At 32.6% G+C, this 19013-nt stretch overlaps 1 protein-coding gene across 3 annotated transcripts in view; it reads right to left on the reverse strand.

Annotated features, from left to right (window-relative positions):
* LOC126747897 (moesin/ezrin/radixin homolog 1) overlaps positions 1 to 18551 on the reverse strand; it is an 86138-nt gene extending 67587 nt beyond the window's left edge. For 2 of the 3 annotated variants that reach the window (XR_007664456.1, XM_050456866.1), the window contains exon 1: positions 8082 to 8247. Coding sequence is in view for 2 of the 3 variants with exons in the window: in XM_050456866.1 (XP_050312823.1) it covers positions 8082 to 8099 (18 nt within the window). In the remaining variant the exon portion in view is untranslated. Of the gene's footprint in view, positions 1 to 8081; positions 8248 to 8814; positions 8852 to 18400 lie in introns of those variants that run through there. The other variant, XM_050456867.1, reaches the window with a different exon arrangement.
* Positions 18552 to 19013: the final 462 nt, after the last annotated feature.

Genomic DNA, 19013 nt, shown 5'->3' on the forward strand with positions numbered 1-19013 from the left:
TTCTCACCTATAATTTTTTTAAAAAAGCATTTTGTGACAAAAAAAAACGTTTTTCATTAAGTCTACCCTTAGCCCCCCACCCACCCCACACAATTTTCCAGTAAGAAATTGTTTTGAAAAATCATTGTCTTCCAAAATAATATTCAATCTAATAACACAGTTTGTTTATTTAAATTTGGTATAATTTTATGTGTATATTAATAAATATTTAATACAAAAATAGTGCTATTAGATTGGATATTATGGACGAAAAACAGTGATTTTTCAAAGGAATTTCTTGCTGTGCTAATATTTGGGGTGGGTGGGGGGGTGTAAGGGTTGTTTTAATGAAAAACAATATTTCTGCAGAAAATATATCGGCAATATTTAATTTAATAACACTGTTCAATTAAATTTGATTTAATTTTATATACAAATATTTAATATAAAAACAGTGTCATTAGATTGGATAATATGGACGAAAAACAGTGATTTTTCAAAGGAATTTCTTACTGGGCTAATATTTGGGGTGGGTTGAGGGGTGTAAGGGTTGTTTAACTGAAAAACAATATTTCTGCAAAAAATATATAGGCAATATTTAATTTAATGACACTGTTTATTTAAATTTGATATAATTTTATATACAAATATTTAATATAAAAATAGTGTCATTAGATTGGATAATATGGACCAAAAACAGTGATTTTTTATAGAAATTTCTAACCGAGCTAATATTTGGGGTGGGTGGGGGGGTGTAAGGGTTGTTTTAATGAAAAACAATATTTCTGCAAAAAATATATAGGCAATATTTAATTTAATGACACTGTTTATTTAAATTTGATATAATTTTATATACAAATATTTAATATAAAAACAGTGTCATTGGATTGGATAATATGAACGAAAAATAGTGATTTTTTAAACGAATTTCTTACTGGGTTAATATTTGGGGTGGGTGGGGGGTGTAAGGGTTGTTTTAATGAAAAACAATATTTCTGCAGAAAATATATTGACAATATTTAATTTAGTAACACTGTTTATTTAAATTTGATTTAATTTTATATACAAATATTTAATATAAAAACAGTGTCATTAGATTGGACATTATGGAGGAAAAACAGTGATTTTTCAAAGGAATTTCTAACCGAGCTAATATTTGGGGTGGGTGGGGGGGTGTAAGGGTAGTTTTATTAATGAAAAACAAAATTTTTGCAGAAAATATATCGGCAATATTTAATTTAATAACACTGTTTATTTAAATTTAATATAATTTTATATACAAATATTTAATATAAAAACAGTATGAAGGAAAAACAGAATGATGATTTTCTAGAAAAATTAGTGCAGCAATTAGCGTTCTTTTTTTATTGCTGCTAATATATATTTACGAGATCATCAATAGGGCATTCCATACATCGCCTGGGCACCAAGAAACACAATTCGCTAAACATTATTACGAGCATTCGGTGTTCTTTATAAATACTTCTGTACCTGAAAACTAGATATTACCTAGTTTTTAAACTCGATTACTACACCTCAAATATATGATGAATTTCTTTTTGTACTAAATATTTATATATAAAATTATATCAAATTTAAATAAACTGTCTCATTAAATTAAATATTGTCTATATATTTTTTGCAGAAATATTGTTTTTCATTAAAACAACCCTTACACCCCCCCACCCACCCCAAATATTGGCCCACTAAGAAATTCTTTTGAAATGTCACTATTTTTCCTCCGTAATATCCAACCTAATAACACTGTTTGTGTATTATATATTTATTAATATAGATATATAATTATATAAAATTTAAATAAACAAACTGTGTTATTAGATTGGATAATATGGAAGAGTGATTTTTCAAAACAATTTCTTACTGGTAAGTTGTGTGGGGCGGGTGGGGGGGTAAGGGTTCTGTTGCTGAAAAACAATGTTCTTGCAGAAAATATTTCTACAATATTTAATTTACTAACACTGTTTATTTAAATTTGATATAATTTTATATATAAATATTTAATATAAAAACAGCGTTATTAGTTTGGATATTATGGACGAAAAACAGTGATTTTTAGTAAATTTTTGGTTTTGGTATATTTAATCAACTGTATATGGTCAAAGTTTTTATTAAAGTTTATATTTTTTTATTTTCACCCAGTAAGAGGAGATAAAAATGGCATTCTACTGATGTTTCTTCTAAATTTATTTGAAAATTGGTAAATTAAAAATAAATTTATTAACAATAAACCATATCAATGCTCAATTTTTTTGTTGAAAATAATTTGTTTTATTTATGATATTTCTCTTGAGTTTCTCGAAGTTTATTAAGCAAAAATAACATTTAAAAAAAAAATAAATTCAAGCATTTCATTTTATTTTATTACTTATATTTATTTATTAGAAATTTTAGATTTAGATAAGATCAGCAGTTGCAGAACAAAAAATTATAAAAAAAGAGTTTTCAATATTTTTTGAGTAATTTTCATGCTGTTTAATTTTTTGACAAAAAAGTGAAAAATAATTTTATGTTGTATACAAAAATTTTCACTGGTATATTTTGAGGAAATTACCTTATTTGATTTAATCTTTTAAAAATATTAATATTAACATAAATAATATTTAGCATAAAAAAGCTACGTATAAAATATAATGCATTTTACAAAATTCAATAAAATTATAATACTTAATCCAATTTGATTTATGTATATGTATATTTAATTAATAAATTCATTCAGTTTGAATAATTTTACCATCAATTTTCAAATTAAGATTAAATTATATTATTTTTGGTTTAATTTTTCAACATTTTCTTTATAAAAACTCCCACTGTATCAATACATGTAAATTTTTGGAAAAGTTTTTTATTTATTAAACTGTAGAATATAGGTATATCATATACGATTCTCTTCTTCTACAAAACTGAGGAAATTGCGGCAATTTACATGTCTGATTACTACACCTCAAATATTAAAACGTGTTAAAACGGTCCAGTAGGCTTGGAAACGTTCATTGCACAGTCAGTCGTTTGTTCCTAAGTCTACTTGCAGGAAGTTGCATGTCACTTCTTAATGTGAATAGTTCTCCTGCATTTTTTCTCAGGCAATTATTTTTTGCAATAAAATGATTTTTTATTAATCCTACCCTTAGCCCCCCACCCACCCCACACCACTTACCAGTAAGAAATCCAATACAATAACACAGTTGGTTTATTTAAATTTTATATAATTATATATTTAATTTAATAAATATATAATACACAAACAGTGTTATTAGATTGGATAATATGTAAGAAAAACGATGATTTTTCCAAAGAATTTCTTACTGGGTAAATGTGTGGGGTGGGTGGGGGGTAAGGGTTTTGTTGATAAAAAAAACATATTCTTGCAGAAAATATATACTGATCGGTCGGACGGAGGTCTGAACGGTTCGCACACGTCTCAAGATGTTTGAATGTTAATCTAGCGTGCCTCGACTGTGTTAAAACGGTCTAGTAGGCTTAGAAACGTTCATTGCACAGTCATTTATTTTTTTCAAAGCCTACCTATAAGATAACTGTCACACTAAACACCTGTCCACTAAAGTGTGGATAACTCAGAATCTATTGGACAAATTGATTTGGGACTTATGAGTGAATTGTTGAGGGATCACCGATGATTAAAATTCTTTTTATTTCATCCAAATACGTTGGGAGGTTTTTGAGATATTTTGTGTTTTGTCAGGGAGTTCATGGTTCGTGCACCTTTCCAATAAATTGTGAATAACTCAAAATCTACCGGACGAAATTATTTGGGGCTTAAAGGTGAATTGTTGAGGGATCATCGATGATTAAAACGCTCTTTGTTTCATTTAAATACGTTGAGTAGTTTTTGAGATATTTAGAGTTCAAAATCTACTGGATGAAATGATTTAGGGAATATGCATACTATAAACAACTGTAGCATCATCTTTCTAAATAACGTCAACTGCCTGGAATAAATTATTGAATTTTGCCTGTAGTGATTCTAAAGGAAATAGACTACGTCAACTGTGTCCCAGAATGTCCCGGTAACATCCCCTCTATTAGATAGAGATTGAAAAGTAATCTGCAAACTTTACTCTACTAACTAGACTAGTGTACTGTGATGATCAATCTATATCTGATTATATGATGACATGTCCATATTCAAAGCTGTTATTTGTATAACTCTACGTTATGTAATGATCGACGTACAAAATACACCTTACAATTTTTCTCGTCGCTTATAATTCCACGTACATTGGACGGTAATTTATACACAACTAGAAATAGGTGTAATTAAACTCATTATGTCACAAGGTTGCAGTGAGAGTTTTATATATATATATATATACGATGGCCTCCTATAATGGTTACTTATTAATTAGGATGAAAAGTTTTGAGTATGAAAAATGACTCATTTAATCGCCTGATTATAACGTTTATTAGGTGTGACCATTAAACCGCGAAAACGTTCGTGCATGCTATACACAATTTCTCTAATCAGTAAATCATTTTGCGTTATTTAATAAGAACAGTTTATCGAATAATAAGGCAGGCTGAGGTTCTCTCAAGGGAGCATATTTTCCTGATTTATTTATAAAAAAAATCAATAGGGCATTCGGTACATTGCCTGGGCACCAAGATAGACATTCCTTTAGTGAGTTGGAAAAGTAACACAATGATGTAACCGTCCTTTTCTTGCCTAAAGCAGTCAGCCATCAGTGTTCTTTGTTTATTTTTTTGCTGTCACTATTTTCCTTGACTCTTGACTGTGCATTTTCAATAACAGATTTTAAAGCATATAGTAATTTTTTGATAATATAAATTATAATTAAGAGATAATCAGTAGGGCATTCCATACATTGCCTGGGCACCAAGGATCATCTTTTCACTATTCTTGCTATGAGCGAGACTTTCATGCAACATATCAGCGCACCCTCGATTCTCTATCTGCATTATACACTGTGTACGTACTAAGTTATCAGGAAATGATCAATAGTTTGTAAAAGAAAAAATCAATAATTTATTCCAGGCATTTAACGTCATCAAACTCTGGGTTAATTAAAGTTCCTGTAAGTAGGCTTTGAAAAAAATGAATGACTGTGCAAAGAATGTTTCTAGGCCTACTGGACCGGTTTTAACACAGTCAAGGCACGCTAGACTAAAATTCAAATGTCTTAAGACGTGTGTGACACGTTCAGACCTCTGTCCGACCTTATTATATATCATTATATATTTTCTGCAAGAATACTGTTTTTTTTCAACAAAAAAATCCTTACCCCCCCACCCACCCCACACATTTACCCAGTAAGAAATTCTTTGGAATAATCACCGTTTTTCGTCCATATTATCCAATCTAATAACACTGTTTGTGTATTATATATTTATTAATTTAAATATATAATTATATAAAATTTAAATAAACCAACTGTGTTATTATATTGGATTTCTTACTGGTAAGTGGTGTGGGGTGGGTGGGGGGCTAAGGGTAGAATTAATAAAAAATCATTTTTATTGCAAAAAATAATTGCCAGAGAAAAAAATGCAGGAGAACTATTCATATTAAGAAGTGATATGCAACTTCCTGCAAGTAGACTTAGGAACAAACGACTGACTGTCCAATGAATGTTTCTAAGCCTACTGGACCGTTTTAACACAGTCAAGGCACACTAGATTAAAACTCAAATGTCATGAGACCAACATGGCCGTGTGTGAACCGTTCAGACCTCCGTCCGACCTTCGAACGGGTGCCAGGCTGAGAACTGTATGTTGTAGTGACTCAAGAGCCTTTAAAATAATTATTCAATAATTTATTCCAGGCATTTGACGTCATCAAACTCTGGGTTACTTCAACTTACTGTAAGTAGGCTTTGAAAAAAATAAATGACTGTGCAAAGAATGTTTCTAGGCCTACTGGACCGTTTTAACACAGTCAAGGCACGCTAGATTAACATTCAAATGTCTTGAGACGTGTGCGAACCGTTCAGACCTCCGTCCGACCTTATTATATATAATTATATAGTTTCTGCAAGAATACTGTTTTTTTTTTCAACAAAAAAACCCTTACCCCCCCCCACCCACCCCACACATTTACCCAGTAAGAAATTCTTTAGAAAAATCACCATTTTTCGTCCATATTATCCAATCTAATAACACTGTTTGTGTATTATATATTTATTAAATTACATATATAATTATATAAAATTTAAATAAACAAACTGTGTTATTATATTGGATTTCTTACTGGTAAGTGGTGTGGGGTGGGTGGGGGGCTAAGGGTATGATTAATAAAAAATCATTTTTATTGCAAAAAATAATTGCCCGAGAAAAAATGCAGGAGAACTATTCATATTAAGAAGTGACATGCAACTTCCTGCAAGTAAATAAATAAATAAATAAATAAATAAATAATGTCTTTATTATACCAAAATGTACAAAGGCGAAGTCTAGCCTAGGGCTAATCAACTTAACCTCTAATTACATGAACAAAAATATATGTAGCAAATTACATAAATAGCAGTTATCGAAAGAAGATAATAGAAAACCCGTGAAATCCATAAAACCCATGTTGAGTTGGAAAATAAGCAATGACGTAAAACTAAAAAAGAAGCAAAATAAAAGTACACATTTTCCCTTTAAATTATAAGGAGATCGTCTGTATAACGTGAGAAAATGCGACCTTGATTTTACTTTAAAACCAGCAATGGACATGCACTTAAGTGAATTCGGAAATTCATTATAATACACCGAAACAGCATTAAAAAGAAAACATCTGTGAAATAAGGCAGAATGAAAACGAGGAGCCGATAATTTACTTATACATCTTAGATTGAGTTCACATTTTTTCTGAAACTCTGTCATATTTTCTTAAGTTAAAAATGAATCTACAGCACCGATTTTGAAGCTTCTGCAAACGATACAGGGTGACTTTATCTAAACAAGGAACATAAACAATGTTACAGTAGTTCATAATAGGAAGTAGACTTAGGAACAAACGACTGACTGTCCAATGAATGTTTCCAAGCCTACTGTCACAGCCACTAACACAGTCAAGGCACGCTAGATTAACATTCAAATGTCTTGAGACGTGTGGGAACCGTTCAGACCTCCGCCCCACCTTATTATATATAATTATATATTTTCTGCAAGAATACTGTTTTATTTATCAAGAAAACCCTTACCCCCCCCACCCACCCCACCCATTTACCCTGTAAGAAATTATTTGAAAAAATCACCGTTTTTCTTCCATATTATCCAATCTAATAACACTTTTTGTGTATTATAAATTCATTAATATAAAAGTATAATTATATAAAATTTACATTAACCAACTGTGTTATTATATTGGATTTCTTACTGGTAAGGTGTGTGGGGTGGGTGGGGGGCTAAGGGTATGATTAATAAAAAATCATTTCATTTGCAAAAAATAATTGCCTGAGAAATAAATGCAGGAGAACTATTCATATTAAGAAGTTTTAAGCAACTTCCTGCAAGTAGACTTAGGAACAAACGACTGACTGTCCAATGAACGTTTCTAAGCCTACTGGGCCGTTTTAACACAGTCAAGGCACGCTAGATTAAAAATGAAATGTCTTGAGACGTGCGTGAACCGTTCAGACCTCCGTCCGACCTTCGAACATCTGTCAGAATAATAAAAAATCTGTAAATTTCCGTTAAAATGGCGAACTATAGTGACTCAAGAGCCTGTAAAAAGAAAATTCAATAATTTATTCCAGGCAGTTGACGTTATTAAAGAATAGACTGAAAAAGTCTATGATGGCCTTGCTCTATTACCACACAACACTTAAACAGAATAGAGCAATAAATAATGAGGTTAATGTATATTAAAAAGTTACATTCAACTGGATATTGTGTGTACGAACCCAAGGTGGATCATTGAGTGCACACTGAAGCGCGAGGTTCCTATGCACAGTTGCTAAGGTCAGAGCGAATAAGAGAGATATCACATATATCACAGTGACACAGTCAAAGGCCTTACTGAAGTCACAAAACTAGACCAATGATTTTTTTATATTAACCCAAGGACTCCCACAAAGGTATTACAGGGCAATAGAGTTTAATGTAAGGAAAACTGAACTTACTAATTTACTGGAAACCATTTTTCTGTAAAAAAACCCACTCGAGGAACTTAAATCCACATTAGAACAGTCTGTATTAAAGGTTCACTTGACGCCCACTCGGTCGCCCTTTGTTTTAAACCCGACAGATTCGTACTGTGGCGTGCAACGGTGGTACCACGCAAAGTATTAAAAAGCATAACGTGTAATCGTTGACCGTTGAAAAACAAGTCTGCGGTACCGCGGTACCTTTGGTTACGTTTACATCGCAGTATATAGAAATATGACGGTTGAGTTGGTGCAATTGATTTTCTTACCATAGGATCCTCCCTATTGCTTAAATACGTTAGGGGGTTAACGCATTTCCACCATGGATGATTTTTAGTAAACACCACCATTGCTTAATTACGGTCTTTAACTACCAGAGATTTTGCACCAAATAACATGAAAAACTAGGCGTGATTATATTATGTTTGAACAATAGGTGTACATTTATGTACTTAAGGATAATACATAATATGTAGGGTTATTAAATTTGTAATTATTTGGCTTGTGTGCTAGATCCTCCTTTATTTATATATAATCCTAAACATAGATTAATGTATGTGTATGTATATTTTGCAATACCCTCACTCTATGACAGATCATTCATGTAAGTTAGATATAACTAGATGATATATATTTAATAAATATTTACATTATTGCTACTGGGTTCTAATGTTTGAATTAAATGTAATTTTAGGAAATTTGTACTTACTTGTTTGGGCATTTTGAACGCTTATCCTATACACAACCTGGAAACAGAATACATACATTAGCATCCAAATTAAACACTTTTTTAATTCAAATTAATTAATAGAGAACTAAAACTATTAGATACAGTTTAGGGCAGTATAAATGTATGAAAACCTGTTTACCTAATGTTCATTTTCGTATTTATTTAATATAAAAGTGAAATAATATTTACTATTAAGAACAAGTGAATGAGAGAGCCTTTTTAAAGGATTTATTATATATTTTATTTATTTATTACTCATATAAACATCAGGACAGTAATTAAATGTAGGATAAATAAAATTGAATTAAATTTAGGAAAAAAATAGTTAATAGCTAGTAATAACATAAAATACACATACCACAATAAACATAAATGAAATCAACAGAACTGTTTTTTTTTTATGCAAATAAATCTAACTCATATTTACTGTATCACACTGTTACAGTCTTATCGTTCGGTATTGATCTTCTTAGTGTTAAGTTGATCTTACGGTCTAAGTTATGTATATTTAAGTAGGTACATATGATAAGTTAGTATCTGTAAGTGGCCTTGTAGCTGTTGATACTTGTAAAATAAATAAATATAATATAAATAAATAAATCAAATAGATAGTCTTCAATATAAATGAATTTGACACCAAGGCCGCACTGATTGACTCTCTTTTAAATATTCTGGGCCTAAAACAATTAAACATTGTAAAAAATGTTATGGGGCGCACATTGGACTTGGTAATTTCAAACATCGATTGCGAAATTATCACCCCCCCTTACTTATCAATGTTGGCAATTTAATTATGGAAAAATCGTCTCCTTTTGGGTTGTGCAAAACTGCTCCTAAGGCGTTTAACTTTCGTAAAGCAAATTTTCCTCTTCTATATGAATTAATCTTGAATATCGATTGGAAGCAATTGTTTGAATGCACAAACGTTAACAAAGCCTGTGACATTTTGTATAACTTAATTAATAATGTTTTTAAAACCACTGTACCATTAAAAAAAAATCGAAAACGAAGATATCCCCCTTGGTACACTTCGCTTAATTGAAAATAAAGAAATAGCTTACAAAAAATATAAAAAACACAACAACTATTACTATGAAATATTTCGAAATGCTAGACTAGCTCTTAAAACACTACTTGATAGTACATTTCTAAATTATCCACGCTGACAGTTCTCAGTTTTGGACATACATACAGATGAAGAAGGGCGACTCCAGAATACCAGGTGTGGTGAACGATGGCAATAATAATTTCTCGGATCCCAAATCAATAGTCAAGGCTTTTGCTAATTTCATTGATTCAGATGCAAGCAACTTTGTTCCTCATACTTTCCTACATAGTCAAAACACAGTCTTAATTAATCCTGTTCAAGAGTCCGATATAATCGAAGCATCCAAAAAACTCAAAAACAGATTAACATGACATCTGGTACCGATTCTATTCCAAGCTTTTTAGTTAAAGACTGCGCTACACCTTTATCGAAACCGTCGTTTCCGTCTTGTTGGAAGATCGCGCGAGTTATTCCAATTTTTAAAAAAGGCGACAAGTCAGAACTTAGAAACTATAGACCGATATCAATTCTATGCAATTTTTCTAAGCTTTTTGAAATATGTATACACAAACAATTACACGCACAAGTAAGTACACTAATATCGCCCGATCAACATGGTTTTATGGAACGAAGATCATGTATCACTAGTTTATGTTGTCTTTCCGAATACATATGTCAAGCCCTAAACAACAGAAGTCAAGTGGATGTTCTGTACATGGATTTTCAGAAGGCTTTCGATCAAGTAGATGTTACTATTTTATTGATAAAACTTTATTATCTGGGTGGCTCTGAAAATGTATTAAAATTATTTTCTTCGTACCTTCTAGACCGAATGCAGTTTGTCGAAATCGACGGTTTTAGCTCCAATCAGTATTTCAGTGAATTTATTGGGAAAACCTTTGAGTGCTATTCAGGCTCTTTCTGATGCTATTAATATTTCATTTCAGTTGGGCACATTTCCTCTCTGCCTAAAATTAGCAAAAATTTTGCCTCTTTATAAGGGTGGTGATTGTTCTAGTCCATCCAACTATAGGCCGATTTCAATTTTGTCTACTTTATCTAAGTTAATTGAAAGACTTATGAAGGATCGTCTTTTAAGGTTTCTTCTGGGGGAAGGGGTTCTTCGAGATGAACAATTTGGTTTTCTATCAGGGAAAAGCACCTCTGACACTATGTTTGATTTCTTGTCCAAACTTCTCCAGGGTGTTAATGGAAGAGAGGCGACTGCGGCGGTGTTCTGTGACTTGTCCAAAGCTTTTCATTGTGTGAGTCATAGGATACTGCTTCAGAAGCTTTCTGCTTATGGAGTTAGGGGTGTTGCTCTGAAGTGGTTTGAGTGCTATTTGTCTGGTCGCGAGCAGTCTGTTTAACTTAATGGTGACTTTTCTGGTAGGGAGTCTGTGGATTGTGGTGTTCCACAGGGGTCAGTTCTTGGTCCCCTTCTATTTCTTGTATACATTAATGATCTTATTACTCTTAGCATATGTGGACATTTTACATTGTTTGCTGACGACACAACGGTTTTATGGTCGAATAAAGATCCCAAGCAGCTTGTCAGAGATGTTGCAGCCGATCTCCTGAAATTAAAGCAATGGTGTGATTCCAATCAACTTTGCTTAAATATGTCAAAGTCCCACATTATTGGTTTCAATTTTCAAGCTGAGACTCTTGATTTTGGTGAGAACGCATTGGACATGGTAGACAATTCTGCATTTCTTGGTTTAGTCATTGATAAAGATTTAAAGTTTTCTGACCATATAATAAAGTTAAATAAAAAACTTGCTTCTGGCTGCTTCTCTGTTAGGGCAACCGTTCATGAACTGGGGAGAGATGTCGCTCGTGATGTGTACTTTGCTTTGTTCGAGTCGCATTTAAGGTATGCTCTTCCTTTTTGGGGTGCATGTTCAAATTATAGAGGGCTGTCAGAAGTTTATTTAGGGCCCATTCTAGAATGCATTGTGGTAATCTTTTCAAAGAGAGCCCTATTTGGCCCTATCATCATTATTTATTTTGGAAACTGCATGTTTAATATTCAAAAATAAGAACAGTTTTCCAATCCGACATCACAGTTATCCTACCAGACAGATTAATAATATTCCCCTTCCTATTCTTCATTTTACATCTATCAAAGATTCATTTATATATCGCGGTTTAATGATTTATAATCACATTAGCGTGGAATAGCGCCAGTTTCGTTGTAAACTGAAGTCATATTTGCTTCTAAAAGCCTTTTATTCGATTGAAGACTTTTTTAAGGCTGAGGATGTTGTGTAGTAGATGCTAAGTTTTTAATCTGTTAATTTTAATTTTAAACATACCTTTATGTGTCCCTTTATCTCTGCTACCTTTGTCTACATGCATGTATTTTATTTTATAAAGATTTTGTTTGTAACATTTTCTCTTGCATTTTTTTTTTAGGCATTTTATATGTTGTATAAATTTTTTATATTTGTTTTGTAAAATCTGATTTGATTGTATTTATTTTCTGAAGCTTTGTCAATAAAATTCGTGTACATGTACCAAATTTTCGACAATAAAGTACTTGAAAAAAAAAAAAAAAAAAATCAATACATCGTAAGATCTGGTGTCCCACAGGGTGCAAACTTGGAACCACTTCTTTTTTTGTTGTTTATCAATGACCTTGCACTGACTATTTTACGTCTTAAACTGCTTTTTGCAGACAATTTAAAAATTTATAGAAAAGTAGACACCATATCTGATTGCCAACTGCTTCAATCTGAACTAAATAATATATATGCCTGGTGTCGGAATAACAGACTTTTTCTTAATGTGTCAAAGTGTTTTCAGGTAACTCTTTGTAGAAACAAAAATTTTATTCAGCATAATTATGAAATACAAAATTTTCCTTTGACTAGGTGTCTTAAAATTAAAGATTTGGGTGTTACTTTTGACCAAAATTTCAACTTTAAAAATCATATCCATAATACAGTTATAGCAGCATCAAGATCTCTGGGTTTTATAATCAGACATTGTCGCAATTTTAATGAAGTTAGGGTGGTGCAGTTCTTATCTTGCTCATTTGTTCGCTTCAAGCTTGAGTACACTTCAATTAAATGGCATCCAGTATATCAGGTGGAGATTGATAAAATTGAGTCAATTCAGCGTAGATTTTTAAAATATTTAATGTACAAGACCGATGGTGTTTATCCAGCAAGAGGAACATGTCAAGATATAATGCTTGCGTTTTAACATGAAAGCCTTCGCCGACTGCCGTGTGGTAGCGGCCGTGGTCTTTTTATATAAGTTGGTTAATTATAAAATCAACTGTAGCTCGTTGTTAAATCAAATTTACTTTGTTGTTCCCAGATTAAACTCTAGAAACTCTCGAACATTTCAGTGTAATAGAGCAATAAATAACATTTTTAGAAGGGCGCCGATTTATTACATGTGTAACTTATTTAATACTCTTTGTAACCACAACTTGGACCTCTTTGTTGCTTCAATGTCTTTCTTAGTAGAATTTTTTAATCAATAATCTTAAATCTTGAATTTTTCTTAGAGATTTTGTAGGTAGGTAATGCTTGGAGTAAATGTATGTTTTCTAAAATTTTTATTAGCCTATAAGCCTCTTCCATAACTTTTCCTTTAGCTTAATATTATATTGTATTATTTAATTTTAAACCTTAAACCTGTTGTACACAATTCTTTCTGTATTTCCTGTAAGTGGGTGACTGTTGGAAATAAAAGCCTTATTATTATTATTATTAATATAGATGAATGGAAACTGCAAAGGTCAGAACAGAGAACTTGAATATAAGTTAAGAATATAATCATTTGAGATTTTAAAACTAAGAACTTATGGATTTACTCCAACTTGTAATTCAAATTTTTATTGCCCAACAAGATTCTTCTGAAAAATCACAATTTTTCAGCCATATTATCCAGTCTAATAACCCTGCTTGTATACTTAATTTTTATATATAAAGTTAAATTAAATATGAATAAATATTTACTGTAGAAACATTGTTTTTCATCAAAACAACCCTTACCCCCCCACCCACCCCAAACATTTGTCCAGTAAGAAATTCCTTTGAAAAACCACTGTTTTTTGTCCATATTATCCAACCTAATAGGTCTGTTTCAAAAAAAAGACCATAGACTCTAAATAGGCTGAATCATCCAGTTTTCCGGCCACTACCAGTTCTCGGCCAGTTTCTCACATTATCATAAATAATTGCATAATCTTAACAATCCCGCGCATTTTTTAAATTTCAGTTATTTTCTCGTCCCCACTTTTCTAAACAAGCGCCATATTGGCAAAGTTGCCTATTTTAACTACTGCTTATTACTAAGATTACATGGTTTTCCAGATGGCCACAGTCCAGACAAACAAAAAACCGAAAATATCAGTGCAGGCAAGAAAGTTCTTTACCTACTCAGAGGAAAACTTTAATTTAGCTTTACAAGCTATTAGAGAGGAAAGATTGAGTATAAGAGCTGCTGCAAAAGAATTTAATGCACCAAGGGCCACTCTTCAAGATAGGATTTCGGGGAAAACTTCAGACACATTACGTAGAACAGGTCCAGAGCCAATTATGACTGTCATGGAGAAGAGCGCATTAAGGATTGGGTTATAGGACTAGCCAAATTTATTTCCAATAAAAAAACAAGAACTTATAGATACCGTATTTAAAATAGCAACAGACAATGGGAAAATTAATAAATTTAAAAACAGTAGACATGGAGAAAAATGGTATTCTTGTTTTATAAAGAGGCATCCGGAAATCCGGTTACGTGAATCCGAGAGCATAAACAAGGCAAGGGCAGTTGTTACGGAGGAATATATTAGATCCTGGTTTATGGAATTAAACAAGTTCCTTGAAGAAAATAATGCTATAATAATAATAATACTTCTTTATTTGCTCAAATACATCCAACAGCTTAGCATCGTCAAAAGGTATAGACTGTCAAACGCCAATAATACAGTGCACAAAGGGAGACATTAATCTATCAGAGTTTTACCTACATAAAATAGCAAATAAAAAAAAAAAAAGATTAAACAAAATACAATTTTGGTTCGCATCGGGTATGGACAGATCTCCAAAATCAGGTTTTTCGTTACTTGCTTAAATCTATTTAAATGTAGTTGTTTTGTGGTTTCGGGTATTGCATTAAAAAGGTTTATGGCATTAGTCATATAGCCCTTATGGGTCAGACTAAGCCTGTGTTGTGGAAGTAAAAGATTTCCCCCATGTCTGGTGTCATATAAGTGCCTACTATTTACTGTGCTAAATCTAAAAGAGTATGTTCTGGCAAACATCAGACATTGGTGAATGTATAGGCCAGGCATTGTCATGATTTTTAAATTTTTGAATAAAGGTCTACTGTTGGTTTTTTGTTTTCTAGAATTCTGAGTGCCGATTTTTGCAACTTAAATGCTCTCTGCCAGTCAGCCGAGTTACCCCAAAATAACAGTCCATATGACAACTTTGATTTAAAAAGTCCCCCTATATACTACTGGAGGCGCCCATTGAACAATTCTGCGCAATAGAAAAAGAACCGACGAGAGTTTTTTTGCCAGATCTATTATATGGTTCTTCCATGATAATTTATTATCTAGATAAACACCCAGAAATTTGATCGCGTCTATTCTCTGATGTCTTTCCCTTAAAGAGAAATTAACCACCTCTGTTGTATTTAGATTCAAGCATAGATTATTGTCAGCAAACCATATTTTTAACTTGTGAAGAGTTGCACTAGTTCCATTCTATAGGGAAATCAGATCTGAATGCTGACTGAGAAGAGTTGTGTCATCCGCATATTGTACAGATATCACCTCTGAGAAGTGGGCAGGTAATTCATTTACATAAAGTAAAAACAGAAGAGGACCCAAGATTGATCCCTGAGGCACCCTTGTTGTTATTCGAAGTATGGAGGATGTTCTTCCTCCACAAGTCACCATCTGCTGACGCTCACAAAGGTAGGACTGGATAAGTTTCAGGCAAATACCCCGGATACCATAAAAAACCAACTTGCTCAACAAAATATTATGCGAGACACAGTCGAACGCTTTTGAGAGGTGACAGAAAATTGCACCCACTGTCTTGCCCCCCCTAAAATGCATCAACCAGGTAGTCTACCATTACCCTGAGTGCATCAGCAGTGGATCTTCCTTTTCCAAAGCCAAACTGCGCTGGTGAAAGTAAATTATGTTTATCAAGAAAAGATATGAGACATTGGTTTAGACAGAGCTCAATGGGCTTGGATAATATCGGTATTATTGATATGGGTCGATGATTTCCTGGATCATCCATATTACCCTTTTTAAATATAGGAACAAATTTACTTATTTTAAGCTTTTGTGGAAATGTACCAGATGACAAACATTTGTTTATTATTAGAGATAGTGGTAGGGCCAAACCATTTGCAAGTTGTTTCAATATTTTATTGCTCAAACCAAAGATGTCTTGAGCAGAACTATCACTTAAACTTTTTAATAGATCAATGACTTCTATCTAGGTAACAGGTGAGAGAAATACTGTTGAATTGTTATGTACATATTTTGAGTATATATTGAGTCAACCAGAAGTCCCTTCTCCAAGCAGCGGTAGAGGTAGTTGACATACAGCACCAAATTAGCATCAGTAGATCTCCCTTTTATAAATCCAAATTGCTCAGGATTAAATAAAGATTTAAAGCTCCAGGCAATCCTATGACCGACCAGGCAGTCAAGCAGCTTTGGCAACTCAGATTGGTTACACACAGCCCGATAATTGGAAATTTCATTTCTACTACCAGATTTAAAAATGGGTTTTAGAAAACTGCTCTTCCAGAGAGTGGGATAAGAACCAGTACCTAGAGATTTGTTAAAAATGAACAGTATTGGTTTCGTAAGAACACAAACACATTTCTTTAGGAAGAATGCCGGAATCCCATCTGGTCCAGAGCAGAGCTTATTCTTAGAGGAAGTAATAACCTCATAAACATCCTGTGTTGACAGAGTTAAAGTGCTCAGACAAATTGATTTATCAAAATCAAAAGATGGTATGTCATTGACTTGCTCATCCGAATAGATGGATGAAAAGTATTCTGCAAACATATCCGCAGTATCCAAGATATTCATACTAATCCTGTTATTGTATGTCATTCTGGAGGGAAGACTAAAACCAGTTCTTTTATTTTGAATATATGACCAGAAGTACCTTGGATTGCCAGCAAGATTCATTTCCACCTTATTAATGTATTGTTGATAGCACAACACTCTTAAGTACCCACATTGTTGTCTCAACAATACAAATTCATCATAATCCTGCTGTTGACCACTAATTTTAAACTTTTTGTGAATTTTTTTCTTTCTTATGATCAAACTGCGAAGCTCTAAAGAAAACCAAGATGGAAAAGAAGAACTTTTGTACCTCTTTAGAGGAATAAATCTTTCCATTAAGGAGTAGATCACATTATAGAAAATTGAAACTGTCTCTCCCAAAAACAATTGATTCCAGTCTATCCCAGCAAGACAATCGTTAATTGCTATGTAATCTCCCTTACCAAAATCATAAAAATATTCCTCATATATCATATCATCAGAATTTTCTGCACAACAAAGGTCAAAACTAATTGCTGTATGGTGTAAGCTATTCTCAAAAATCTTGTCTATTGCACGTTCAACACTAATTAAATCTGAGCTACTATTAATATATAAAAATTATGTTAAATTTAAATAAACAGTGTTATAAAATTAAATATTGCATATATATTTACTGCAGAAACATCTTTTTTCATCAAAACAACCCTTACCCCGCCGCCCACCCCAAATGTTTGCCCAGTAAGAAATTCCTTTGAAAAATCACTGTTTTTCATTAGTCCAAAATACAGTTCTTTTGGTATATATTTATCAACCCTATCAGGTCAAGGCATATTTATTAAAGTGTGTCACTACAAATATAAATTAATTTTTTAAAAAACTATAAAACAACTTCTGATTTTCCAGATATAGCAAGTTTATAATATGCATATCCAATTGCAAGCATAAAGAACCACCATGCTTATATTAATGCTCCAATAATAATATAGTTATCACACTGCTAGGAATGCTGGAGAACTATTCACATTAAGTGGTTATAAAGCAAAATGGTAATAGTAATAAAACGTTGATGTATTGTATTAGAGAGAAACAGGTTTTACATCATATATTCGACTTTATTGGACTTCTCAAACATTTTTAACAGTTACACAGTACCGATTGGAAAAGTTTTCACTTCTTAGACTTATGATGAACCAGTCGATCCTACAGGTTGTCAATTAGCTGCTACTGACCTTAATGAATAATTAATTTAATTACAATAGACTTGTAGGATATAGTAAGAGCAAGATTCTTAGGAACATAATTGATATCTAAAGTTAATGGGCAAAAACAGGTCGGAACTGTAACATTCCAAACATTTTCCCAATAAAAGAAAGCCAAGGAACCTGCTGCCGGTACTAGGTTCGCCTTAATGGCGTATAGGCACCACTGTTCATCGAGCAATTTATTCGTTAATTAATTAAGGTGCTTACCTGATATTAATTAATTAATTAAAGGGTAATAAGTGGAGAAATTCAACCACCACATGAAAATCAGAATGTTTTTGTTGGGGCACACACCCTTCGCGCACACAAACGGATTCTTTAACGTGACAAAATACAAAATCGCTACCTGTCAAATGGATCCCGTAAAAGTCAGAAAAACGTCGGTGAGAGTTTGGCGCGAGTGGATTCCTGTTTTATCGACATAATGCGCGCCATCTATACGTGGCTCCAATTAGCCGTAGGGGGCGACATCTGCGAAGGAACTATTAAAAAACGGTGTCGAAGGCCTTGGTGAGGTCAGTGTTAATGGGTTAAGAGTTGGGGACGTGTGAGTTAAAAACTGGAATAAAAACGGTTCTGGTGCGTGGATTTTCGTGATTTTTTCACTGGAATTTAGAGAACATTCTAAAGTAAATTTCAAAATGAAAATCAACCCGATTTGAGTAGTAGAAGAGGGGTTATGGCACAAGTTACTTTACCCTGCCCTCGTTCCTGGAGTTATGGCTTTAAAAATTGAATAAATAAGGTTCTGTTGCGTGGATTTTCGCGATTTTTTTAATGGAATCTTAAAAATCTTCCAAGGAAACTTTTAAAATAAAAA

Source organism: Anthonomus grandis, chromosome 20 (assembly GCF_022605725.1).
Source record: "Anthonomus grandis grandis chromosome 20, icAntGran1.3, whole genome shotgun sequence".
In the NCBI taxonomy this organism is placed as follows: Eukaryota; Metazoa; Arthropoda; class Insecta; order Coleoptera; family Curculionidae; genus Anthonomus; species Anthonomus grandis.